Source organism: Leishmania martiniquensis, chromosome 36 (assembly GCF_017916325.1).
Source record: "Leishmania martiniquensis isolate LSCM1 chromosome 36, whole genome shotgun sequence".
In the NCBI taxonomy this organism is placed as follows: Eukaryota; Euglenozoa; class Kinetoplastea; order Trypanosomatida; family Trypanosomatidae; genus Leishmania; species Leishmania martiniquensis.
The window spans coordinates 1,582,239-1,608,447 of record NC_090171.1 but is presented as its reverse complement, the minus strand read 5'-3'; the positions used below and the strand labels follow the sequence as shown (position 1 = coordinate 1,608,447).

The 26,209-nt window shown below is 58.8% G+C and overlaps 7 protein-coding genes across 7 annotated transcripts; all 7 read right to left on the bottom strand.

The window, feature by feature from the left end:
- Window positions 1-3,132: 3,132 nt before the first annotated feature.
- LSCM1_00444 (uncharacterized protein) lies at window positions 3,133-3,837 on the bottom strand (the record flags this gene model as incomplete). The annotated part of the gene is made up of 1 exon (XM_067318095.1): window positions 3,133-3,837. The coding sequence occupies one exon, from the start codon at window positions 3,835-3,837 to the stop codon at window positions 3,133-3,135; it is 705 nt and encodes a 234-aa protein (XP_067174200.1).
- A 926-nt stretch (window positions 3,838-4,763) lies between these two features.
- Window positions 4,764-5,315, bottom strand: LSCM1_00443 (uncharacterized protein; the record flags this gene model as incomplete). The annotated part of the gene is made up of 1 exon (XM_067318094.1): window positions 4,764-5,315. The coding sequence occupies one exon, from the start codon at window positions 5,313-5,315 to the stop codon at window positions 4,764-4,766; it is 552 nt and encodes a 183-aa protein (XP_067174199.1).
- Window positions 5,316-5,876: 561 nt separating this feature from the next.
- On the bottom strand, window positions 5,877-8,948 carry LSCM1_00442 (uncharacterized protein; the record flags this gene model as incomplete). Its single annotated transcript, XM_067318093.1, has 1 exon — window positions 5,877-8,948. The coding sequence occupies one exon, from the start codon at window positions 8,946-8,948 to the stop codon at window positions 5,877-5,879; it is 3,072 nt and encodes a 1,023-aa protein (XP_067174198.1).
- A 1,433-nt stretch (window positions 8,949-10,381) lies between these two features.
- On the bottom strand, window positions 10,382-14,788 carry LSCM1_00441 (uncharacterized protein; the record flags this gene model as incomplete). Its single annotated transcript, XM_067318092.1, has 1 exon — window positions 10,382-14,788. The coding sequence occupies one exon, from the start codon at window positions 14,786-14,788 to the stop codon at window positions 10,382-10,384; it is 4,407 nt and encodes a 1,468-aa protein (XP_067174197.1).
- Window positions 14,789-16,797: 2,009 nt separating this feature from the next.
- On the bottom strand, window positions 16,798-18,102 carry LSCM1_00440 (uncharacterized protein; the record flags this gene model as incomplete). Its single annotated transcript, XM_067318091.1, has 1 exon — window positions 16,798-18,102. The coding sequence occupies one exon, from the start codon at window positions 18,100-18,102 to the stop codon at window positions 16,798-16,800; it is 1,305 nt and encodes a 434-aa protein (XP_067174196.1).
- Window positions 18,103-19,370: 1,268 nt separating this feature from the next.
- LSCM1_00439 (uncharacterized protein) lies at window positions 19,371-20,969 on the bottom strand (the record flags this gene model as incomplete). The annotated part of the gene is made up of 1 exon (XM_067318090.1): window positions 19,371-20,969. One exon carries the CDS (start codon window positions 20,967-20,969, stop codon window positions 19,371-19,373), a length of 1,599 nt encoding a protein of 532 aa, XP_067174195.1.
- A 3,897-nt stretch (window positions 20,970-24,866) lies between these two features.
- LSCM1_00438 (uncharacterized protein) lies at window positions 24,867-25,910 on the bottom strand (the record flags this gene model as incomplete). The annotated part of the gene is made up of 1 exon (XM_067318089.1): window positions 24,867-25,910. The coding sequence occupies one exon, from the start codon at window positions 25,908-25,910 to the stop codon at window positions 24,867-24,869; it is 1,044 nt and encodes a 347-aa protein (XP_067174194.1).
- Window positions 25,911-26,209: the final 299 nt, after the last annotated feature.

The following is a 26,209-nucleotide window of genomic DNA, read 5'->3' as shown; positions in this document are numbered from 1 at the left end:
GATATATATATATATACATACAGCGGCGAAGCAGCAAAGACCCCTCCCCCTCTCCCATACGTATGCGGCTTTCCTAGGAGTCCATCGCGGCCTTGCCACAAGTACATCGCAGGGGGTCACACGAAGGTCCGCAGTCACCCTAGCGCCGCGCAAGCGCTCCACTTCTCCATGACCGGAAAGTCCCTTTGCGCGATTTTTCTGAGACACTGATGTGCATCGTCTTTCTTCTTGTGAATGAGATGAGGGAGGGGGAGGGGGAGAAGAGGTGTTGTTACACTTTTTTTTCCAACGCCACACGTGCAGGAGGGAGAGAGATGCAGGGGAAATTGTTATTGGATCTTCACAACAGGCGGCCAAACACATCGAACAGCGCGCACGGGCATTTTTTGATGCCCCCTTTTTATCGTCCGAGGCGAAGAGACGAAAAGGCGAAGAGAGCGCGCGCGTGCGTGTGCGAAGAGGGCGAAGTGACCGATCCTGAGACAAGAGAGGCACACATGAAAAAAAACAAATACAGCGGCCACTGCCATCCATCGCACTAACGATGAGCACAATGGCTATCGTCAGCGGACACCCACACACACACACATGCGAATTTCAAACCACAGCGTCAGCCCTCCAAAAAAAAGGTAAGGAGACCGAGCAGCTCAACGACTTCGGGTACCGCCCGTACAAAGACACGGTGCCTTTGGGGGAGGGGGAGGGGGGTAGAGAGGGAGGAGAGGGGAGGCAACGGAGGAACAAAGAACGGCAATCAGAGCAAATTATTACGACAAATGAATGCACACAGTCACCAGAGAATAGAGGGGTGGGTGGATGGGTGAGTAGGCCGACAGGGGCGGCAAAGACAAAGGCGACAGAAAGGAGACCATACGGAGAAAAAGACACAGAACTATACAACGCCTCCCCCCCACAGACATGCACGAAGCGCACAGCTAGCCAAAAAGATGGGAGGCCCGTGTAGGTTATGTAGGGGTGGCAAATTATGGCATTAGAGCACACCAGCAGGATGAGAAAGAGGCCGCGTGAGTACTCGACGAGCCCACCGGAAAAAAAAGATCGAATCAAGCAACTCGTGAGGGTAAGGGCGGGAGGGGGTGGGTATCGACAACAGGGTGCTGACACACACAGAAGTGTGGAAGAAAAAAGCGGAAACACACAGCAGATACGCACCTACGCCAAATAAAGGCCCCGTCATCGTCGCCGCCCTTGCGGCCCTGCAAATGCGTGCGTGCCTGTTTCACTTCCTCCGACAGTGCTGGGCAACATACAGTTTAGGGCTACATGAAGAGTCGAGGCTTCCAAGAAAGAGGGAAAATAGAACGCACAAGAAAACGCTCGAAAAAAGGAAAAGTTGGAGCGCGATAGAAAAGCGGACAAGAAAACTGGCAGAAGCCGCAGGCAAACACCCCCACGGAGACACACTCCCGTCTACACAAAGGAGGATGGAAGCGAAATCTGTGCAGGTGATTTCAAAAGCCCATCGCATGCAAAAAGGGAGGCAAGAAAAGCTGCGCACCAGGGCTCGCGTATCACGTACAGCACTTAGGGAGGGGAACAAGAGAGGGAAAATTTAGCCGCACATGCATATGGCGTATAAGGAGGAAGGGCGACAAGCTCCGCAGCGAACCCGAGAGTAAACACATAAATGGCCGCGAGAAAGAGAATAAGAGGCCACGGCCAAGAGGGAGGCAAGGGAAGAAAACATAAGAGGAGAGGGGAGGGTAGGGAAAATTTGTGCAGCTAACCGATCGAGAAAGAAGAGCACACGACTACCTGTAGCTGCGCAAACGTGAAAGCAGAGGGCGCAGTACACTGAGTTCGTCTCCGTCAAGGTGGAAGGAGTGGACGTTCGTCTATGCAGGGAGTAAAAGTGGTGTCGCATTGCAGAGCAGCACCTTCGTCCTCTGCCACGCCGCCTTGAGCTCTTGCATGCCGCCCTTACCCTTCTGCGTATCCCGCGTTCCTGGCCTCCGACGCTTCTTCATCGAGGGCTCCGCTCTGCCATGTCCACAGGAACAAAGCAGAAAAGGCAGAAAGACCTATGAAACAGACGGGAAGGGTGTCGAATAGGGGCGGATGGCCACTAAGCTCATCGCGCAAGAGAGGGATGCAGGAGAAACGAAGAGACTGTGAAGAGGCCAGACGAAGAGGGCGTAATGCCTATCCGCGGCTATCACTGACTTTTGAAGCGGCACTCGCTTTGTGCGCATAAAAGAAAGACTGAGAAAGAGGTGGGAACGGGGGGAGGGAAGAGGGGAACGAGTCGGACACGTAGTCGAAGAAGAGTGCGAAAGGGAGTGTGTGAGCGCAGCAAAATACAAAAAAGGTTCGGAGAAAGGCTGCAGAGAGCAACAACCAAAGACGTTGTGGGAAACATTGAAAGAAAAAACAACCAAAGAAAACTGTCCATGTGCACACATAAAAAAAGAAGAAAGAAAGCCATATGAACAGAAAGTGAGGCCCGCACAGCGCCTCTCCGACCACGTGTTGCACACGCCGAGCACCACCAGCGACACCCTAATGCGTACCGGTGGCAACTCACCCCTTCGCCTCCTCCATAGAGCGAGAAAAAAAAGAATAAGGTACAGCGCCCACGAGATGAATCCAATCATCAAGATGGGCGGGAAGGGAAGCCCACATCATCGAACCATTCACTTCACGACGTTAACAGTGCACGCAGAAAGCCACGCGGGAGGGTGGAGAAGAGGGACCTTCTCTTCCTACCCTCGCCTTTTCTTGTACCAGTGCTGTTGGCGAGGATCCCGGCCTTGCGCGTAGCAGAGAGGCGCCCACGCCCCCCCTCCCACTCAGGTCGCTCGTGTGACAGTTCTGCGCACGTACTGGCTTCTTCATGCACCCGAAAAACGCGTCCGCCTCGCCCCTATACACTGCCGTCTCTTCCACCATTTATGTCCTCTGTCGGGAAGACGACGGGCAAGAAGACGTGATGAAGGAAAGCCGGCACGAGTGGGTGTGGGCCCAGCAGACAGGAGAGAGGAGCGGAAGAGCGTGAGGAGATGCCAGACGCACCTCTTCCAACCCTGCTCCGTCCGCTCCCCTCCCTCTTTAGATGCTGTGTCCTCACCTCGGCCACGCGCTTCCTTTTCGTTGTTGTTGTTCGCCGCCATTTCACAGAAACACCGTCATGAGGGAGGTGATGAGATACGTCTGAAAGCAGATGACTGCAAGCGCAAAGCCCCCCATCGGCATGGCCAGAGTGGTCATGGGCGGAATCTCGTCAGCCTCGCCGTAGCACGCGCCCTCGAAAAGGATGCGGAACATCATGGCCACCGTCGTCGCCGTGAAAGCGATGGTCGTCCATAGGAACAGCCATAGCAGCGGCAGGAACAGGCGTGTGAAGAAGTTGGAGATAGTCAATACCCACACCACGAAGCCCGTAAAAATGGAGAGGATGCTAAAAATCTGCATCTTCGTCAAGATGCTGCGGAACTCAGCACACGGAATATCCTGCACGCGATACAGCTGCGAGATGCGCTGCGGCAGGAACCCGTACGGAATCGACACGTTGATGTCCAGTGCGATCGACCACAACTTGATATCGACCTGCGCTGTGACGTTGGCGCCGTAGATGTTTTCCTCTACTTTAAACCATTTCTTCGAAATGGATATCTGGGCTCCCACAATGCGACTTGACTGGATGTCCATGATGCGAATTAGAGGACTTTGAAAGAGCGAAAGGAAGTGTGTGATGCAGAGCAGTATGATGAGGGCGAAATAGATGATACAGAGAGCGATGCGCAGGCTAAAAACGGTACGGAGGGCATACAAGACGCGCTTTGCAGAAGAGCGCGACTCTGTAGAGTGGCCCGGCATGCCTCTCCTTGATTTGGGCATCTGCCCCCCCCCCGCCTTCCTGCTTTTCGTGCGGCAGTATGCGTGTGTGTGTGTGTGTCACGAAATAACTCACTCGCTTCGCTCCTGCAGCTCGCTCGAGGCGCACGCGAAGCCGATACAGAAAGAGGAGAAAAAGGGTGGGAAAGAACAATTGTGAAGTGCACGGGGTGACAAGGGCGAAAACAAGAGAAGCGAAATTTCGCCGCGTGACCCTTCTCTGCCACAGAGCGTGAGTCGGGCGGCATTCTGCCCTGGCCCGTTACACTCTCCCCCCTTCCTGTGAAGCACAGTAGCGGCTGGCAAGCGTCAGGGGCATGTGCCGACACGCCGGCACCTTGGCGCGGCCTGTGCCTCCAGCTGGGCTGGTGCGCTGCGTGGTGCGTTCTCCACCGGGGTGGCTCAGGCGCTCCCCATCAGTGGCGGGCCGCGCTCGAGTCTCATCGGCAGGCCGCATGCTGAATGAAGGACGCAAACGTGTGCGTTACCGCCGCGGACGCCGACGCCACGTCGCTGAGGTCAGCAGCGATACGCCGCTCTGACCCCCCTTTCCCCCCACGATACACACGCACACGCACACACTCACACACTACAAATCCTCGTTAGCCAATCACCATGAAAATACCCTGTCCGTCGTCTCCCCAGCTGCATGTGCTGAGCTGCGCACGTGGGCGGTGCGTACGTGCGCCCATACAAGCATGCGATGTACGTGAAAGATACTCTGTGCAGCAATCTCATATTACCTGAAGAGAACCAGAAGCGGAGAGAAAGAGGGGCCAAGCTCATTTTTTCGGGTACGCCACATATTTGCGTCTGTCGCTGCTGCCGATACAGTTGGCCCTCCGTCGAATGTGAGGATTCTACGTTGCCGCCGTCGAGCTGCCCCCGCTTGTAGCGCGGCTGCTTTCTTATTGGACCGCAAGGCCACTGCCGCTTTGGCCACCACTACTGTTTCGAGTCAGCTGTTTCCACTGCTCAGGAAACTGCGAGGGGCTTGAGCGGTGAAGCGGTGTTACAATCGCTGGACCACGTGGCATCCAAATCCAGTACGTGGGACTGTTCGCCTTGTGCCAACGCAGCAGGAAGCGCCGTCGCGCGCGATGGTTCTGCTTGTACAAGTTGAGCGGGAACTTTGGCTCGACATCGCCAAGCATTGGCATGAGCGGGTGCTGCGACCATTCCCGGTGCAGATGGCGAATCTTGTTGAACTCCTCCGTGCGCCCAGAAAGAGTCTCACGCATCATCCAGTCGCGGAGCTGGTCGAGCTGGTCGTACGTAAGCCGGACGGGGCGTGGAAGCCACTCCACAGGACCTTTGTCGTACCAAGCGACGTTGTCGCTAGGCTTGCTGCGCATCTTGTTGTCACGGCCCAAGCCATTGCGCTTTGGCTTCGGATGGGTAGTGCCAAGGATGCTAAACTTCTCCGGCGTTGCCGTGAATCCTAGACGCGTGCGGCGCATGATTGAGGCATGCGTGCGTCTGCGTTCGGCGAATCTCGGAGAAGTCAAAGTGAAAGAAGACGAAAGGGCTACTTGTCTCCCGAGTTGCTGCTGTTTCCATGTGTTTTGTGTGCGTTGCAGTGATCATGCGGCCGCACACCTGATCAAAGTGGTGGGGACCACCACCACCCCAGGCAACCGAAAGATACGGGGAGAAAAGGAAAGCAGCGGTGGAAGAGAAGGGGGGACGGCGAGGTGATGGTGCAGCAGTGCAGGAAGATAGGCGGCCATCTTTAGAGCGGGGCCAGCGGGAGAGAAGCAGTCAAAGCTCGCATTGATGTGGAATGGCGACGCGTCGCGTGGGTTTTGTAAGGGATGCGGGTCGCGTCCCCCCCCCCACACACGCTTGCGCTGTGTAGTCAGGGCGCTGTTCCCAGCCCTCTCCCTCTCTATCGGTCGTCCCTAGCCGGATCACTATGATACAGAAGGCGAGGCCAGCTGCACGTGCACACATCGGCAACGGTGCATAGGTTCCTGTAGGCTAGCTTGTGCACATGGCGAGTCGCTACTGAAGAGAGGCACTTAAAAGAAAAGCCGTTCACGCCGGGGACGTAGAAAAGCACAAACACTTGCCGCACCATCCTCCACAGCGCGTGCATAGAGGGCGGCGAAAACGGCTGGATCGACAGTGGTGCTGCAGAGGAGCGTGGCCGAGGTATCAGTCATACTCGTAGAGCCTCCTGCGTTCGCTTCGCCATCGAGCGCACGCAACACGGCTAGCACCTCAGTCCACGCTCTCCGGGCCATCAGCGTCAGCAGCACCCACTGCACCCAGTTGCCGACAGTGCTGGTGGTGGCCGCCGGTGTGGCAGTGATGGGTGATGTAGATGAGGCACACCGCAGCTGCATGCATGCGTCCCTCACCATCCGCGCGAAGATGCGGTCGAGAGAAGTGCTAAGTGGGAGAGGAGATGGAGAGAGGTCAAGAGATTTGGCAGCACCATTGCTCGCGGCCGCGTCCACCACTCCCCTTGCCAGCACGTCTTCCTCCGCGTAGACTCCCAGGCGAGCCAGCACAGCGAGCGTACTCAGCGAGGAGGGAGACAACCAGCAAGCTGTGGCGTCGGGTGACGACGAAGCATCCAAAAGCTGCTCCACTCCGTTCAACATGTCCTCCACGCAAGCAACTGTGCTGTTAGAGAGATCCGCCCAACCTATCTCGATCGCCTCCCGACGCTGCTTCTCTACCTCGACAGTGTCGTGGGATTTATAGTCGTCAGCCGGCATGTTGTCGCCCTCTTCCGCGGCCGAAGTCACCGTTTGTCGCCGAATGCACCGCACATAGGCAGTTGCGCACTCTGTCGCGCGTCTCGAGACGACGAGAGTGAGAACGATGAGGCTGTTTTCGACAAACTGAGCCCATGTTGTGTTGGCAGCACCACTTTCATTGGCGATCTGCGACACACCTTCCCGCAGGGATGCCGTCCACGCCTCCCAAGCGTCATCCTCAGGTGCTTCCTCTTGATGCCCCTCAGGCCCGTCGAGGGCAGCGGCAAGCCTCGCGGTAGCTCGCCGGTACGAACACAGTGCGCGTGCGTGGCGCCGGAGCAGCGTCGCCTCCCAATTGCTCATTGCCATGCCGGAGGAGGCAGCTTGGGCCAGAAGCGACTCGTCACCACAAGCGAGGCCGACATACAACGCGGCTTCGGCGTATGGGTGCGCCGCCGCCTGCTCCGAAGGGTGCGCGAGGGCGCCGGAGAGCAACGCGTGTATTGTAGCCAAGGCACGTGCGTGCTCGCCATCACCGGCGTCCTGCTGCCCTCGGGATGATGACACGAATGCAGATGGCAGTCCCACGCGCAGTAGATCATCTGCTCTTTCCGCCGGTGCCGGCTGTACAAGTGCCACAGCAGACATGCGATACAGCTTCGCATCATCCGTGATCGTCGAGCGGCTGCCTTGGTTCCTCAGAGGCCCCTGAAGACTGCGCAGCGAAGCAGCAGCACCGAAGATCAACGTGCATGTGTCGTGCAGCTGCCACAGAGCTGCCTCTTGCTCAGCGCAGAGGAGTCCATATTGCAGCACAGAAAGGACGCCGTTGACAAACTCCCGCACCACTGCGCGAGCCTGCGCCTCGGCTGCGCAGCGGTGTACCACATCGTTGTTCTGCTCGGCGTCAGAGGCGGCGTACCGGCACCATGCATTTTCATTTACACATACGGGAGAGGGTCGCGCTTCACCCTCCGTTGGCGCTGCGCTGCGCTCACCACCAGCAGCCGTCGCCTGATGCGTCATGAAGCCAAGACACACGGTGCGCAGCACCGCCTTCAGCAGCGGCACATCCTTCGCCTCGGCAGCGCACTGGGCCAACACCAGCCACGTACTTACGAGCGCTCGCAGTGGAGCCACGATGGCGGCCGCCTCACTAGGGAAGAATGGCGGATCACTGCAGAGTAACGCGTGGGCTCGGGTGCAGGTCACCTTCGCGAGCTTCGACGAGTCTTTCCTGCCCTCGTCGACGCTGAGGGGCGGTGTTGACGACGGCGGTGCGTGAAACGAGTAGAGAGGCGTCACAGACATTAGTGTGTTACGCACGGCTAGTGTCTGAGCGGCCGCGTCAGGTAGCCAGGCGGCAAGCCTGGGCTGTTCTTCCCGGCCCATGTGGCTTGAGCTTGTGTCGGGTTCCCCTTCGCTCCCATGCCCATCGCTCGTCACCCCTTGCCGCTCCACATCATCGGTATCCTTGACCCTTAGATCGGCAAACGTCAACTTCATCGAATCTAATGCCTGCCACACAGGCCACACGTTCTCTGCAAACAAGTGTGCCGTGAACGTCTCTGCCGCGCCACGGTGTTCGGCCACTGCCGCGGTAGATGTCGGCCAGTCGGCCTGGAGGAGGTGATGCCAAAGGCATCGCTGCGCCGCTGCCAGTCCGTCCTCGAAGGCGATACTCAAACTGTCATCTGCGCTGCCATAGCTCGCGGTTATCAAGGCGCTGCTGCATGTCAGACTTGCCCCGCTCTCAGGGAGCCGTGGCAATACCGTGGCGCGCAGTGTCGCCGCCAGGTCCTCGAGTACAAAAAGTGGAAAGGGTGGGCCGCGCTTCTCCGCGAGTACGTGTTTCTGCAGCCATCCGTCCACTGCGAGCTGCGGGGCACCGCACTGTATGCAGAGGTGCAGCATGCGCCAGACAAGCTCATCGGTGAGACGGAACCCCTGACCGTTGGTGAGGTCTTCTACCTTTTTTGTCAAGAGAAGAAGCTCCTCGGCTTGGTGGGGAGTCAACGGGCGGGCCGGGAGCTCCAGTGGTGTGCCAGCAGCTGGTGAAAACACCCCCTCTCCAGCAGGCTCCTCTAAAGCCTTCATCTCCCTTTCGCGCTGCTCTGCCTGCCCATTCTGGCGCTGCAGCTGCGCACACAGATCAGCACCGCGCTGTAGCACGTCGCCGCGGACTTTCGTGTACGTTTCGAGGGAGCGAGACTTGATGGAGAGGAACTTATCTTGAGAGAAATGGATGGGGTGGAACGGAGGAAACTGCAGAAGCGGCGCCTTCCCCTTCTGATCCTTCGTTGGCGAGGGCGAGGGGGCAGCTGCCTGTGCGCGGCCGTGCATGGCGGGTGCCGCCAGACGCCGTGGCACTGCCCTAGACAACATGTTTCGGGTGCATACGTGTGAACTGAGGCGGACAAACGCGTCGGCCACCATGCAGACGAAAAGAGGGAACAGTAGAAAGGAGAGGAAAAGCGAAGGCGGGGACTATTAATCTTGGCAAGGCATTGCCGCGGCAGCAGGGTAAGGGGAGGGGAAACGAGTAGTGGAGCAGAAGACCCGTCAGCAGTGAGTTCTCCTCTGTACATTCACAGCCGCACGTACAGAGAGCATGCGTAGCCCCTTCTCGCGCGTGTGTGTACGTGTGTGACTAGGAACGCCTCGATGTGCGAGGAATATCAGACCGTTGCTCGTCTTGAGGTAAAATCAACCGGCGTTTCGGCGGCCAGAAGGTGTTTGCAGCCATTGTTGTTGTGTGCGTGTGTGTTTCTTCGCTGCTGCGGCTCCTTTCCTTTTTTCAAGTCTCGTATACCGTTGCCGGTACCGCCTCCACTTTAACCTCACGCTGCCTCGGAGAAGGAAGAGTGAGAAGCGCTCGTGGAGGCCTGCCGTGCCGGTATTCCGGCACCACCGAGTGGGCCACATTGGCAAGAGAGAGGGCAAAGGAGAAAAAAGAAAGAAAAGAAAAGCGACGGAAGAAGCGATGAGGATGGAGCCTGAAGTTCCCTTGCACGATGCGAGACACTCGTGAAAGAATCCGTCGCACAAAGGCAGTGGATGACGCCCCCGGCGGGAGGGGTGGAGAGGGGCGACAACGCGAGAGATGAGAGGCTCACCGAGGAGCGAGTCAATGGACGGCGCAGAGCGACAAATGCGTATGTAACAGAGAGACGCTATGCAACGACGCCCGCAAATGCCCAATCCCGGCGGCCACGGGAATGGTGAGTGTGGGGTCGGAGGAGGAGCGGGTGGGGGGGAAGGGCAAAGGCCCCGCGCTACCCCTACACGAACAAAAAGGGGGGCCTTCGTGTGGAGCCGCTACTGGCGCCTTCTTCGACGGCCAGCCGACAACCCCTTCCCCAACTGACCGGGATGGGTAAGGGCATCCTTTACCGAAGGGCACGGGCGGGGACAAGAGGGCAGAGCAGCGACGAAAAGAATAGGAGTGCAGCATCCCGATCCCACAACTATGCCCTCCTCTTACAGAGTGCGTAGAGAAGGCCGTACCATATACGTGAGTAGGCCTCTTGGCTCTGTCGCCCGCACGAAGGGGGAGCGTGTGAGCACGGATGAGCAGGAGATCCACAATGCAGTGAAGCAGTGGAAGAAAGAAGCGAATGGCGAACGCTTTTTCGCTGGGGCATGAGTAAGTTGTGCCATCCACGGTGGAGGCAGTGAGCAGGAGCCCAAGTGAGAAAGCACACCACAGGGAGGAGAGCGACGCCCAAAAAACATTGGCGAAAGCGGCTCGCTCCCTCTCTACCCTCGTCCGTCTGCCCCCTTTCCTCCGCGGCCGCCTGCTTCGTCGACACAGGCAATCAGCCGGCCGCTTTCATGAGGGAAAACGAAAAGCACCACATATGACGAGGTGGCACGTGAACGCCCACAGAGCCGTCCGCGAGTACAACCTTGCGGGCTCCAAAGACCGACACCGCTGCCTCGTTGCTCGCTTCATCGGATATCAGATGCACAAGAACGACGTGTGCGTCAGGCACGTCGTGGGGCGCATGAACACTGACCTTCACCGCAGTGTCGTTACCCGACTGCGGGCGTGTAGGGCCACTGGTACTACTGCGACGCTCTACATGGACAGTTGTGGTCGGCTCCCTTGCGAGGCGTGCCGCGTCTTCTTCACGCTGAAAGAGAAAGCGGATACGGCGAAGAAGGTGCGATGCCCAGAGAGCATTGCGCGTGGCTTCGTCGTGCGCGTTCGGCAGCCGGAGTCCTCGCAGGTCTTCGCGAGTAAGCGGCGAAGCTTCACAAGAGCCATCCTTCCTGCCTCTGCCACGATGCAGACCTTGTTCTTCCTGTGCGTGCCGCTCCAACTTCAGTTGATGCAGACGCGCAGCTCTGCGCGCCTTTGCATTCGTCAGGCGATCAGAGAAACCTTGCGGCTCCTCATTCCAGTGCGACTCCAGTTCTGCCAGCGCCTCCGCGCATGACTCGGACGTCTGCGCCACTTCCACGGTCAGTCGCGCCGTGGCTGCTGATGCCTCGGATTCCTCGTAGAGGCACTTCAGGCGCAACCTACAGTGGTGCACCTTCTCCGGGACGTAGGGCATATCCTGCGGCACCACGGCGCCGGGCTTCATGGCTGGGAGGTCGGACTGACTGGCGTGGCTGCCTTCATCCCAGAAGACGTCACCTTCGGCGAGAAGCACCGGCGACGCGGTGGCGGCATCGCGTGCGGGTGGCAAAGGCGGCAGCGCCACGGTGATGGTCCAGTTTGCCCCCATGTGCGTGCTGTGCACCACATGAGCGTCATCAACGGTTTCGCCGTCCTTCACGTGCGCGCTGCTTGTTGGGGAGGCGAGAACGTTTTGAGTCGCCACGATGTGGCCACTGCGCATCAGCACAGGCGCGAGAGATGTCGCCGTCGGAAGATCCTGGAGGGAAGCGGTGTCGTCGGCTGCGAGCCACAAGAGCTCCTTAGAGGCCTGCATAGGATTCTTCGCGGGGTTGTGTGCCGCTGTTTCCCACCACGATGCACGCCCAGCGGTAGAAGATACGGTACCATGCCACACACCGGTCCACAGGTCGAAGAGGCCCTTACCCTCCATGCAGCGGGTGCTGTTGCTCCTCGGCGCACCTCGCGTGGGAAATACGGGCTGAGTTACAGGACACACAATCAGCGCGACGCCTGCGGCAAAGCAGGCTTCTGCGATTGCATCCTCAGTCGGCAGCGGCGCCTCTGGCGAGGTGAAAGCCAGCGGCGCCAGGAAGCTCTTCCCTTCCTCGCTCGCATGATAGGCAGCAGTGTAGAGATAGGGCAGCAGCGCATAACGGACATAGAGATTGCAGTGGATGGCTTGGCGTGTGGACTCGGCGACATCCAGCCGCATCCACCACGGTCCTGTCTCTGACGGCCGCGACGAAACCACACCATCAGCACTTGTCACAGCCGCTGCCGCCGCTGGCTCGTCGGTGTACATCGCACCAAAGAAGACGCCTGCTTGATACCACCGTACCAGGAGTTGCTCCATTTCTTCCATAGCTCTGCGCGGCGGAGCAGGCGGCGCCGTTCGCTTGCTGACCTCTTTCACGGTGTCGTCTTCACGTTCACCGGCGACACTTGCCACACGGGCGATGCGAGTCGCTGTGGTGCTCGGTGGCTTCGCCAGCTGAAGCAGCATCAAGCGTGACACGAGACCATCCGCAAGGTTAGCGCCGCTGAACGGAATGCCGAGTACTCCCAACAGGGTACACTGGCGCACAGCTGTGCGAAGAGCGCTCCATGCCTCTGTCAGAATCGCAGCCGGGTCGAAGGACGCAGCGTCAACACACCGCGGTCGTGTCTCCACCCGCACCACCGCGTATCGCTGCGTGCCGACGAAGTAGCTCTCAATAAACGTCAAAGCGCGCCGGTGATAGCGAGTCCGACGCAGCATGCCATCCTGAGTCGCACGTGCAAGGAGTGAGGTGAGTAGTTGATGCACCTGACGATGCTGAACGCCACCATAGTGGCCCACGTCCATTGGCAGTGGTTCGCCCTCTGTCCGCAATTCAGGCGGTAGGCACAACAGCGCCTCCCCCCGGTGGAGCGGCGCCCTGCTTGCCAGTACGGCCGGCACGCTATGCTGAAGGTTGATGAAGGTGTGGTTTGAGGAGCCGACGTAGCGCCGGTACCTCAGCATGCCGCCGTACCACTTGCGCGCGGCGGGGTTGAAAACGTCGACAACGTGGCTCGGTAGCCCATCCACACTGAGCGTCCGCCACCCTGCCGTATCTACGGCACTAAGCGACACGAAGAAGCTGCCGCGGCGGCCCTCAAGAAGCAACGGAGAGAGGGCCGCTATTGGAACGGTAGGAACGCTGCGCACCACCACATAGCGCCGGCCCCGGTACCACAAGTTAGACTGCAAAGTCAGCGGGTCCGGAAAGCGGGTGTGGTTCCACGTGAACGGGGTGCCGCCCGCCGCCACCGTAGGGTCACTGATCCACACACTGTCCAGCGGAACACCGGCGACTCGAAAGGCTTCACTAAGGTCCTCTGTGGCCTGCTGGGTGGTAGCAGCGGCGCCCTGCAAGCCATGATGATACCCCAATAGAAATCGCGGGGGGAGTAAGGGGAACCCAGTGAGAGTATAGTACTGGCGCAGCACCTCAGCAGGCGTCGGCCCGGGAAGCACATACAGTTCGGTAGCCCCGGCGGTGCCACGCAGCTGCAAGCACGAGCGTGATTCCTCGTTGTCGCCGGCTGTGGCGGTCGAGGCCCAAGTGGAGAAAAAAAAAGAGCCAGGGTGCAGCCAGAGCAGCCCCACCGTCTGGCGGTCGTCTGTTGCCGCGTCTTGGTGTCCGTCTGCAGTCCTGCCCTGAGAGAGCTCCAGATAGAGAAGGGGTACAATGCCCCTCAGCCGCGTGCCTCCAGATGACAGCCTCGTCTCTTCACCGACCATCAGCTCCACTTCCTCTGACATGTTCAGCGGAATCATATGGAGACCGCTGACGTTCTCCGTCGCACTGAGATCTCCAGGGCTGCCGCTAATGTGCAACGCCGAGAGGGATGGACTAAAGCCGTAAAGACGAACAAGGCGCGCACTGCACACGGTGGCCACAAGGGCAGCGGTGTAGGTGTCATCGCGGGTACCGAGATGCGCTCTCTCGCCCTCCTCTCCACGAAGGAGGCGATCCACGCTTAGCCGCCCAGGGCGGGCAAGGTCGAGGGCGATCTCCAGAGCCTCGCCGCTGACTGGGGCCGTCATGCGACCACCGCTCCACTTCAACACTGTTGTCGTGGAGGAGGCATTGGGGCTTACCGGAGTGAGCGTGACAGAAGACGGTGGACGACGTCGAGGAGCGCTGCCCAACTCTACTAAAGGAAAGGGCAGCAGGGGCGTGCGCGCACCATCGACATGGCTTGCAGCATCGCCGCGCTTTTTGGCCGCCAAAGTCCGCACACGCGTGTCGATTGCGACAACCGTAGACCCCTTGCGATAACTGTCTGGCTGAACCGCTGCCACTAAAGGCACCAAGCCTTCACTGCTGAAGGCGCTTTCCACAAGCATTTCGTTCGCAGAGGCCAGCGACGTCGACTCGCGAGGAAGGATGCCGACAATGGGCAGCGTGGTGTCCCTCAAAGACGCCCAGGTGCTCCGTGACGCGCGCTGCCGAAGCAGACGTACCTCAACGTGCTTCACGGGCACCACACTTCTCCGCGCAGTGACCTGCACCTCCTCATGAACGTCGGCGGCTGCAGCAACATCGTCGCCCGGTGCACCACGCTCCATCAGCGTGCGTTCATAGGCTCGCCATGACGCGAGAAATGCAAACAGACGCGGCTTCTGCGGTGCAACGGCATCGACATCACGGCCGACAGCAAACGGAAGCGCTAAACGTGCCCTCCCGCCAGACATGAAAACCGATTGCATCCACGATGCGTTTCGGTCGAGATTGCTGTCCGTGTGGGGGCTGAACCAGACTGCTTCGGCCACGATTGGAGCTTTGCCTGCGCCAGCGCCCATCTCCGAAGGAGCGGAAAAGGGCCCGCCAACTTGCCCCTTGTCGTTTGTGTCCATCTCTGCGTTCCCGTTGACCGCGGCATGCTTAATCGGCCAAAAATGATGGCGTCCGCCCAGTTTCTCTGTCACATCTGTATTCTCGTAGACCGAAACCCAAAGCAGCACAGCAAAGCTGACAGCTACAAGGGCTGCGAAGAAAGTACGGAGAAGAAGGAAGCGACTGCGCCACTGGCGCACCCTTTGCAACCCCCAACGACGCCTTGCCATGACATAGATGCCACTTCTCAGGACGCTGTCGAGCTTGTCTGAGCCTACGCTGGCGGCCGACACGCACGTTAGAGCACGGCCACAAGGGATTTGAAAGGGGGGAAGGGAGCTCGAGAGATTGAGTGACTGACACAGACACAGACACAGACACACACACACACACACGCACGAGAGGAAGCAATAAGACGAGCCGTCAGCACTATTAGAAAGGACAAGATCTAAAATTCAAACAATAAGATGTGTGTGAACTGAGCACGTCGGTGTCGGAACAGCATCGACGAAAAGAAAACACGCGCATGCAGATTTCCTATGGCCAATGGGCAGACACAGAGGCAGAGAAAGAGTCCCATGAAATGGTGAAGAGAGCGCTAACAGAAGGGAGCGGGGTAAAACTTCAGGCCCTGAACTGCAAGGAAGGCTCCGTGAGTACACGTAAGCACGGCTTGCGCAATCACGCACGGACGCTAGAGGTGCTGAGAGTGTATTGAAACAGGCGGGGGATGGAGGTGGAGTGCACAGAACGAAGAGCTAGTGAGCTCGCCTGATATCTGCGGCCATGCTCTTCCGAGGTCTTCTTTCACCTCTTGTGAGTGTAGCGCAGGCGAACAGAGTCACTGCAAAGACACCTTGCTAAGTATACGCCACACACACCGTGGAGCGCCTTGTTGGCAAGAGTTGCAGAGAGAAGAAAAGCGAAGCCTAGTCGCCCGTGCCGATTCAGACGCTGGCGCCCTCAGCCGTCGCTCACGCGAGGCAGGCAGGCAGGCAGAGAGAAAGAGAGAGCGAAGAGGGAATAGACTTCCACAGAAAGCCCACGTTACCCGGTCTTGTGTAAGGCGCAGCAGCATGCAAGCGCAGTGGCGAAGGGCTCGCGCCCTAGCAGATGAACGCGCACGGAACTGCCAAACCACTTCAAAGCCATTAAAAGGAGAGCATAGGGTACGCTAATGTCACTGACATACATGCGCCACTGCCATCAAGAATGACCCACCGCGAGCCGGAGAAGCGCTCAGCGTGTGGCCGACTTGTTGGGCTTGCGGTCGTCCTCCCTGTGTGGGTTACCCCGTTTTTTGGGGGGCTCACCAGATACACGCACGCGTCATTGCACCGGAGCCCTTTGCAACGCGTGCGCCCGTGCATCGATCGCAGGATACAGTTTTTTTTTTCGTTTTCAAACACGGCAGTCAAGGACGAGTGGGTCTGCATGCGTTTGAGCACCATCCCACTTTATCGATATCTGGAGAAGTGCGGCTCTGCCAAGGAGCCACGCTAACCTCCGCCCTTTGGCGTCCGGTCAGCAATCGTGATGCCACTGGACACAGCGCACGCTAACGTCCGGCATCACGCTCTGCATGATGGCAACGCCGCAACAATGGAAAAAAAAGAGCCAGTAAGTGTGTGTGTGTGTGTGCCCTCGATGTTTGACACCATGTGCAGTGTACTGGCCGGAATATAGAATCATGTTCGCACGTCTCCTCGACACCGACAACCCAGACTTGTCCGCCGACACAAGGTAGTATCGCAAGCCGTACCCGAAGAGGGTGGGCAGGGTGGTTTTCAGGCCTGTGACTTCCCCCTTTCAGAGAGGGAAGGGGGGACGGGGACACACTGCATCCCTGATGATGGCCTGAATTCAGGTGGCCAGCAATGCCAGAACAACTGTGTGAAGCGTACACGCACAACAACCGAGGGAAGGAAGGAGAGGGGGGAGAAATAATCATTCATCATCATAAATGAGATGCGAGAAAGAGTCGAGCGGAGGGCAAAGAGACCGCAACACACGCGCACACGCCGCCACAGCCCCCGTAACCCCACCCCCGCCACTTCCGCGTCCATTTGGCCTTTTTGATTTACATCATGGAGAAGCAAAAAAAAAGCGAAGGCAGAAGAAATTTTGACAGAGGTGCAGCCAGGTAAAGAGGAAATGTGCGCGAGGGGTGGGGGAAGTGCTCAAAGCGTTCTCTTCTACACCCTCTTCCTACCACCACCACCACGCCACGATGCCTCTACTAAAGGCTGCTCTCGGCTGCGTCCATGTCGTCGTCCTCCAACACGCACCGCAAGTTCTCTCGATAGCTGCTGAGGTATTCGCGCATGTCATCCTCGGCGGTGAAGTTGCGCACACAATGAGCCCCTAGCTCTCTTCGCCGCTTGCTTTGACGGTCCAGCTGCATAGCCTGCTCTATTGACAAAGGTCGCGATGATGTAAGGTGTGAGGGCGCACCCTTCAAAGTGGAGGGTGCCGATGCCAGTGGACGCGGCGCGTGGCGGTTGGCTGAGCTGACGTTCTCCGCGGGGGACCCGTCACCCTCTCGGGCACGCGATGACGGTATGAGCCCTTCACGCGGAATCGAGGGCAGAAACGGTCCGCGCGCCTTCGCTTGCATTGTCAGAGCGTGCCGAAGCACTGCTAGAGTCGCCGGATGTGCTGCCGATCGACTCGACACCGCTGAGAGGGGACCGTCTTCGCGGGCCGTTCCGCCATACGAATGTGGTGTGGCCTCAGCAGCTGGGAAAAATAGGGCGGGAGAGGCCAGGGGAACGCACAAACGTTTGTGCTTCACAGCGTTGCCGCTTTTGCGATCGCCACTAATGCCTCCGCTTATTTTCTGGTCCAAGGGCGGGGACGGAGGCGATGTGGCGGCTGCCGCAAACAGCGGAAGAAGACCGGATGGCGGTTGCTGCGCCACTGGGCTCTTTGCACTGCAGCTGCCAGATGAGGTGATCGCCGGCGAAGCGGAGGCCACGGCACTCTGGGCAGCCTCCACAAAGACCTGCTCTTTTCCGTGTGGCTCGTGCAAAAGAGGCAGCGACGTGGCTACCTGGCCCCAGATGTACGTGAAGAGCGTGCTGAAGCCCTGTAACTCATAAAGGTAGTGCTGCCGCAGGGAGGCAGCCGCCGGCCCGTGCAGGCGACGGTCCCACTCCGAAGGAAACGCGCGCACGGATGGATCGGCCACGCCACAAGTGAAGAGGCGCGTCAGTGATTCGGCGAAAAACTGCAGCATCTCACCCAACATCGAATGAGCCCCAGCGGCCGCAAAGCTGCTCATCACACGCCTGCTTGTGGGACACTGGCGAATGAAGCTCGCGGCAGAGAAGGAAGCCGGCGGCTCGCTGAGGACCCCTATGTTGCTGTCCGGCGGCGTCGAGGTAGTGCATGGGTGACCAGACTCACGTAGAAGTAGCAGCAGCTGGTCGGCTGTCGGGGAGGGTGGCAGCAGCGAGCGACTACCCACAAGTTGCTGCACCGCCAGCGTGCAGTCTGTTAGAAGGCTTGCCGGTTCGTAGGAGCGACTGGAAATGCAGTGCATTCTTCTCCCTCGTTTGTAACAAAGCCAGGCACGCGAGAGGGGAAGAGATCAGGCGTCAGCTGCTCAGGCCGGCGCACCGCTGTCTTGTGAAGAGGAAGAAGCACCAGAGATGTGCGCGCCCGTGCGTATGCCTGTGAAGGTCTCGGAAAAAAGGAGAAACCGAACGGATACGCGGGAAAGAGGCCTGATTGGCGCAGTCAACGTCTCTGCTTGCACCGGTGCGCCACTGTATTCCTTGCGCAAATCAGCCAACAAGATTGCCTGCGCTGACAGCCCAAGACAAAGTCATCGAAAGACGTCGCCGCCACATGAAATGAGCAAGTCGAGGAGCGTGATCCAACGTAGTCGCAGTTGGAGCCCTTGTAGTAGTTGAGATCGAAAGTGCCTGCGCCGACATGAGACTGTTGGTGCAATAGAGAAAAGGAAGACAGAGAGGGAAACTGAAAGGGTGTGTGCGTCGTCAAACGCAGAGGCGAAGCGGGTCGTCTAACTTCTTCGCTGTACGTGCCCTCTTCGCCATCACCCCTTCTTTCAGGTCGAAGTGGTTCATGAAGCATGGCCAGCATCACACGACACAAAATGTGCTGCTGCACAGCAATGCGGCCTTTGCTGCGCACGCCTTTCAGCTCATTTTCCATGAGGCGAGAGGGAGGGGAGGGGAGGGGGCTCACGAGTCAAGGTAAGGAAGACGCTTGGCCCTCCAACGCAAAAGTACAAGCCATCTCTTCCCCCCTCTCCCTCTTCCTTTAGTGGCACGGGGCATAGCAGTTCAGCAGCCCTCATCCGTGCGTTTGTCGGTGGCGGCACTTTCTCTTGTTTGAACCGGCATGTGCGCTTTCTCTGGCACATGAGTACATTTTCTATAGAGGCACGCAGCAGAGACGGCGGGTGAGCACCCCGAGAGCCGTCATCAGGCACCACGGAGAGGGACGAGCGAAGTTAAACAAACGCAAAGGTCTCCCGCCATTGTCGTCTTCTTGAGGTACATGAGTGAGTGCGACAAGGGGGAGAGAGGGCAAATGACGCGGTGGGGTACATCAGAGAAAGAGGCGACAACTGCTGCACGTCACCACCTTCGACAATCGGGCCCTGGCACTGAAAGTCGTGCGCAGGTGCCGCTGCAAGCAAAGGGACAGAAGGGGGAGCGGTCCCGTGGCGCAGACAGGCTCACGTGACATAGCAGCGTGCGGCCCCCCTCCCCCAGGAAGGGCCACTGCCATCGCCCATTCTTTTCGATGCGCGCACGCATGACTCGGCGCGCCGCCATCCTATCGACGACCTCGCCTTGCGGGCACCTTGAAGATGGCATCGCCATGTAGTGCCTGGATCACCTTCTGATCAACGCTACGCTGAATGGCCGCATCCTCCTTCGCTAATGAAAGGACGTCACCCACGGCGTGCGAGCCGCCGCCATCACTCACGACACCATTGCTGCTGCTTAGCCCATGCTCGAGGCAGTCATGCCGTTTTACGGCGAAGCGGCGGTGGAATGACGAGACGGCAGCACCGGGTATTGACGAATCTACGCCAGCTGCGGAGCGGGCTGGGCCTGAAGCTGCCGCGGCACACGTCCCGGAGACATGCCAGCAGCCATCCTGAGCGCCCTGTGGCGCTGCACGAGGCTTTCGGCCAGCTTTGCTTGCACAAGATACTGGCGGAGCAGTATGACTGAAAGATGAACTTGCCAGAAAAGGTGCATGAGTTGTGAGCGGCCTGTGCGGCGGACGAGTGGACGCCAACTCCCAAGGCACTGTCACCGCTGCCTCGGGCGCGGCGGCGTTGGCCTGGCGGCTGCTCTGCGTTGGCTTCGAGGGCGTCACGGGTGGAAGTCGTGTGCCTGAAGCCACAGGGGCGGTACTCGGCGTGGCTCCCTCCGCCTCTGATCCCCCCGCACTCTTCCTTTCAGGCGACTGGGATGAAGACGCTGCAATAGCGGTGGGGAGAGCTAGAGCGTGACTCGTCTTGGCCTTGACTGCGCTGCGCTCCCGGCGTGCCACACGAGCGTTGTAGCGGATGTCGTCTTCCAGTTTGCTCCCCGACACGCCGGCAACATCCGGCGCCATCAGCACTTTGCCATCCGCGGCTCCGCCGTCCGACGCTTTCGCAGTCACCTTCACCGTCTGCGGCGCCGCACTCACAAAGCCACTCTCTCCGCTGCCGCTTAGTAGCTCCCTACCAGTTTCGGAGACGGGCTGTGAGGACTGCTTCACCGAAGGAGGCCCCACACGGCCTTGGTAGACACTCGGAAGACTACAGGTCGAAACCATGTAGTGCATGCGAGCAGTACGGCGGGCATACAAAAGCTCCTGCAGTTGCCTTGCCTCCGCATTGCGCACGGCGTCCTGCTCGACTTGCGTGTTGTGTGCCTGTGCAAGTACCTCTGACGAGAGTGCCGTTACAGCCTTCAGGTACGCCTGCTGTGCATAGTAGTTGGACCTTGTCTTCCGACTCTGGTAACCGCGGTAACATGCCTGAATTCGTGTAGCAAACATGTCAAAGACCGCTTGCAAGTAAGCCATCTGCCGCACCGTTGCCCGCTCCACTTCAAGGTGCTTGCGTGTTATGTAGCCACGGTACACACGCTGGATAAGGCAGGCATGATGTCGCACTGTGAGGAACGCCTTTCGATGACGGTACATACGAAACGTTGCTTGAATAGTCACGGCAGCGTTCAGCTCCGCTGGCGCGTGGGCGTCGGCATCCTCCAGAGCTCTAAGCACGGCCTTCACGAGACTGCATCCGTAAGCTGGGGTGATGCGCGAGTAGTGGCCCGAAAAGATATCGACCTCCAGCCCACATTGGCCCTCGCGCTTCGAGTGCTGATAGATGAAGTTGGCGCCTGAATCCATGATTCCCGTGGCGCACATCCTTTTTTCTTTCAACTTGGTGCCGTCAGCGACAAAAAACTGTAGTAAAGAAAAGAGAAAGAGGCGAGAAGGTGTGGTGACATGTGAAGAAAAGACTTCGGCAACTATAATGCTCGGCGCTCGCTGCTGCTCTCGTAAGCGTCGAAGCGCCGTCCCTTGGTGGCGTGCGTCCGCGTGGGCATTTCCCGAAGCGCCATACGGAGCACCGACACAGAAAGGAATGGATTCAGGCCCAGCACGCAGAGATTGATAATCCCTGCGTGAATTAAGAAACAAAATCAACAGTGCGTCCCAACGGTTGTTTTGATGGTGCCCGTCTTCACGACATCAATAGTTCATCTGCATCAACATACAGAAGGTCACATGATGAAGGATGCACCCAACAATCACAGTCTGACGCCGAAGGAAAAAACATGAGTTTCTCACAGTCGCCGCAGTGCCATCAAAGACACTGCAGCAGCCGAGAGCCCAGAACCTTTCGCCCTACCGAATTGAGCGCATGCCTCTAAACAAAAACAAAACCCCAGCCATTCGGCAACACCTTAGCCTACAGCGCGATGTGACTGACACATTCCGTCCACAGAAACTCAAGGAGAAAAAAATATTAGACAACCGCATCCAACACGACATGCTTACGATCTATGCAGACGAATTTAAACACTGCCACCGCGTTATACCGTTAGACAACTGGAAGCCACCTAGGAGAGCGTCTCCGTCTCGCCGCAGTTCCATCACGCAGAGAAATGAATGACGTTTGTTGGAGTCCTCCCGTGTTCCTTTGTTTGCGGCTGCACCTCGCACAATCGCCCGCCCCACCCACCATACACACACACACACCGCCCACGAGACGACGGACTGCATCCGTCACCACCGCGTCCGGGGCCCTCGACATTCTCGCCGGCCTGACTTCATCACAGCGAGGCACCAAATGCAGCCTCCCTGTGTCCGATGGCTGTGCTTTGTTCTCACCCATCATGACCATGTGCCACGCCTCGACCGCGGTGAGGAGGCGTGGCCGTAACGAGAGCAAGGAATGCCAAGAGGCGGTGCTCGGCGTACTGGATGTGCGATCCACCGCCTTCAGGCCACACACGCCCGCACACAAGACGTGCCACCACGTCCGTCCTTTCCACACACGCTGCAAGCAGCGCTGTCAAGCAGTGGAGACGCTGCGCCGCGCGCTCCGTCTCGCCGCAGTTCCATCACGCAGAGAAATGAATGACGTTTGTTGGAGTCCTCCCGTGTTCCTTTGTTTGCGGCTGCACCTCGCACAATCGCCCGCCCCACCCACCACACACACACACACACACAACAGCCCGCGTATGCATATATACGCATGCACCAAGCGTCACACCGAAGCTCGGCAGTGCAGCTGCCTACGCCCCCCCACACTCACACACACATACACCTTGAGACTCAGAGAATGGATTAACTCGCGAATCATCATCGAAGTAAAGGCTCTCACCAACTGTGTGTTTGTGAAGGAGGTTAGGTTGTCGTCGTCGTCTCTGGCTCGCTTGCTCGCGCACGCACAGCAACAAACGTCTCTTGGGGCCGTACGGTCCTGGCATGGCACCGACACGGATGAGGGAGCAGGCGAGGGGGGACAGAGATACCTCCCTTCCCCCTTTCCCGCCGCCCCGCACCAGCCTCTGCAAGGAATTTGACAAAGGCCCCTTTGGCGCAGCTGCAGTGCGCTCCCGTACGCGCCGCGTATCGCACACGCCCACACATCTGGGCACCCGTAGGTCCGCACAAGAGATCGAGTATGGTAAACTCCGGGCGGGATTGTTCGTGAGAGCCGAAGCACAAACCGCGCCAAGCGCAACGCAGCGGGCCGTAACGACAGGCGAGCGGGGAGGGGGGTGAGGTGGGTAGGATAGCAGAAGCAGCACGACGGTCTCCCATCACCACCGCCACCAAGCACATACACCCTCAGCTCACAGCACAGCAGCACAGGCGCGCGCTCCGTCTCGCCGCAGTTCCATCACGCAGAGAAATGAATGACGTTTGTTGGAGTCCTCCCGTGTTCCTTTGTTTGCGGCTGCACCTCGCACAATCGCCCGCCCCACCCACCATACACACACACACACCGCCCACGAGACGACGGACTGCATCCGTCACCACCGCGTCCGGGGCCCTCGACATTCTCGCCGGCCTGACTTCATCACAGCGAGGCACCAAATGCAGCCTCCCTGTGTCCGATGGCTGTGCTTTGTTCTCACCCATCATGACCATGTGCCACGCCTCGACCGCGGTGAGGAGGCGTGGCCGTAACGAGAGCAAGGAATGCCAAGAGGCGGTGCTCGGCGTACTGGATGTGCGATCCACCGCCTTCAGGCCACACACGCCCGCACACAAGACGTGCCACCACGTCCGTCCTTTCCACACACGCTGCAAGCAGCGCTGTCAAGCAGTGGAGACGCTGCGCCGCGCGCTCCGTCTCGCCGCAGTTCCATCACGCAGAGAAATGAATGACGTTTGTTGGAGTCCTCCCGTGTTCCTTTGTTTGCGGCTGCACCTCGCACAATCGCCCGCCCCACCCACCACACACACACACACACAACAGCCCGCGTATGCATATATACGCATGCACCAAGCGTCACACCGAAGCTCGGCAGTGCAGCTGCCTACGCCCCCCCACACTCACACACACATACACCTTGAGACTCAGAGAATGGATTAACTCGCGAATCATCATCGAAGTAAAGGCTCTCACCAACTGTGTGTTTGTGAAGGAGGTTAGGTTGTCGTCGTCGTCTCTGGCTCGCTTGCTCGCGCACGCACAGCAACAAACGTCTCTTGGGGCCGTACGGTCCTGGCATGGCACCGACACGGATGAGGGAGCAGGCGAGGGGGGACAGAGATACCTCCCTTCCCCCTTTCCCGCCGCCCCGCACCAGCCTCTGCAAGGAATTTGACAAAGGCCCCTTTGGCGCAGCTGCAGTGCGCTCCCGTACGCGCCGCGTATCGCACACGCCCACACATCTGGGCACCCGTAGGTCCGCACAAGAGATCGAGTATGGTAAACTCCGGGCGGGATTGTTCGTGAGAGCCGAAGCACAAACCGCGCCAAGCGCAACGCAGCGGGCCGTAACGACAGGCGAGCGGGGAGGGGGGTGAGGTGGGTAGGATAGCAGAAGCAGCACGACGGTCTCCCATCACCACCGCCACCAAGCACATACACCCTCAGCTCACAGCACAGCAGCACAGGCGCGCGCTCCGTCTCGCCGCAGTTCCATCACGCAGAGAAATGAATGACGTTTGTTGGAGTCCTCCCGTGTTCCTTTGTTTGCGGCTGCACCTCGCACAATCGCCCGCCCCACCCACCATACACACACACACACCGCCCACGAGACGACGGACTGCATCCGTCACCACCGCGTCCGGGGCCCTCGACATTCTCGCCGGCCTGACTTCATCACAGCGAGGCACCAAATGCAGCCTCCCTGTGTCCGATGGCTGTGCCTTTCGTGCTTCAAGGGGAATGTATTCGTTCAGGCTAATGGATGGCGTCTTCTGTATGGGGAGAGGAGTAACGACGGCAGGAGTACAGTTGGAGGGCGAGAGCAGAGGAGGGGCCATAAGAGGGAGGAACGTTGTATTAGCGTTGGGGTGAATCTTGGGCGGGGTGGGTTGGGGTTGGGGAGTGGTACGGAGCAGTGGGCGTTGACAGAATGTGTGGCGACGTCTGCGGCTCGTAAGCGCGTCACGTGGATAGATGGACGTTTTCAGGTGATATTTTTTTTTCTACAGCTCGGGTTCGTTGCGTGACGCTGGCGAAGAGGGGGAATGGGATGAGTGCGGTATGTCTGATGTTGTGGTCAGCGATGCGCAGCGGAATGGCGAGGGAGTAGTGAAAACGTGGTGATGCAGCCGCAGAGCCGCGTCGACGCGCTACTTCACATTGGACACTGTCACCATATCCGGAGGAAGATGCCCGTAAGAGCCCATGCCAACCAAGCTCACATGACCGGTGCCTCGAATTGTGATTGTTGTGACGCTGCAGTGGGGCAAAGAGGTGCGCAGCCACGCTTCGGGAGGCAGCTGCAACGCTCGCATAGTAAGGTAGCGAATCATGTTGCCATGCCCGACAATGACCTCTACAGAGGTGCCAGACTCGACAGGCCGGTGAAAGTACCGCTCAAACACAGCCTCGGCGATGCGCATGTCCTCGGCGGTGGCGGTGAAGGAGCGCACCGGCTCCACAGCGCATGGAATGCGCTCGCGCAACTGCGGGTCCACGTCCTTACGTCGCCGCATCTCTGCGGGGAACGCTTCCAGAATCAAGTCGGCGGTCTGCTTGGCACGGGTCATATCCGAGACATGCACCGCCGTCGGCATTTTGTCGATGAATATGCCACCGGCTCCAGAGAGCGCTTGGCGCGCCTCCCCCATCTTTTTCTCGAGCTGAGCCAGCTGCTCCTCAGAAGCACCGTCCTTTGTTGCCTGCTTATAGGCTCGTCGAGCCTGGCGATAGATCGCGTTTAGTTTTATCCGCTTCTCACCCTCCTCAAAAAGCCGGCGCAAGTAAACACCGGTCTCTCGGGCCTGCCGTTCACCGAGCGCGGTGAGTCGATGGGTCTTGTCGTCATCTATGCTCTCGTTGCCATACTGACCGTGGCGGATCATGATAATCTGACGCTGATGAGATGCACTGCGATCTGCACAGATTCCGCGCTCCCCGGGACGATCCCAATCCTCTACCCAGGGTACTCCCCAAGTCTTGACGTATTGCAGCTCCTCCTTCGTCGGCAGTGAATCGTCGTCGAAAAGGTGGTTCACGAGGCCATTGGCGGAGATATGGGCGCTGCTTCGCGTGCCAGGCGGCGCCGTGGGCTTCACTGTTTCGCACAGCGCCACGGCGGCTCCACGAAGGAGCGGCGATGCGGCGAAGCCGATCGCGACACCTCCAAAAAAACGACGAAATGTAAACGACATGTACAGCAATACCCCTTAGAAAAGGAGAAAAAAACGCCGCAGGAAATCGTGTGTGTCTGTGTGGGCGTATGTATAGGCGTGTGAGCGGGAGCGCGCCGGCGCATAGCAAGTGTGGTGCGGCCGTCGCAAAGAGAGAAGAGAGGAGGTGAAGTGTGTGTGCATGGGAGGGGAGGGGGGAGCACCGCGCGCACCGAGGGAGAGGGTGGGGCATTCAACGCATCCGTGATGGATGGATGCGCTGAAGTCCAAGAGGACACGAGACGTGGTTGCAGCAGCGCGGTTCTTCTTGACATCATCGT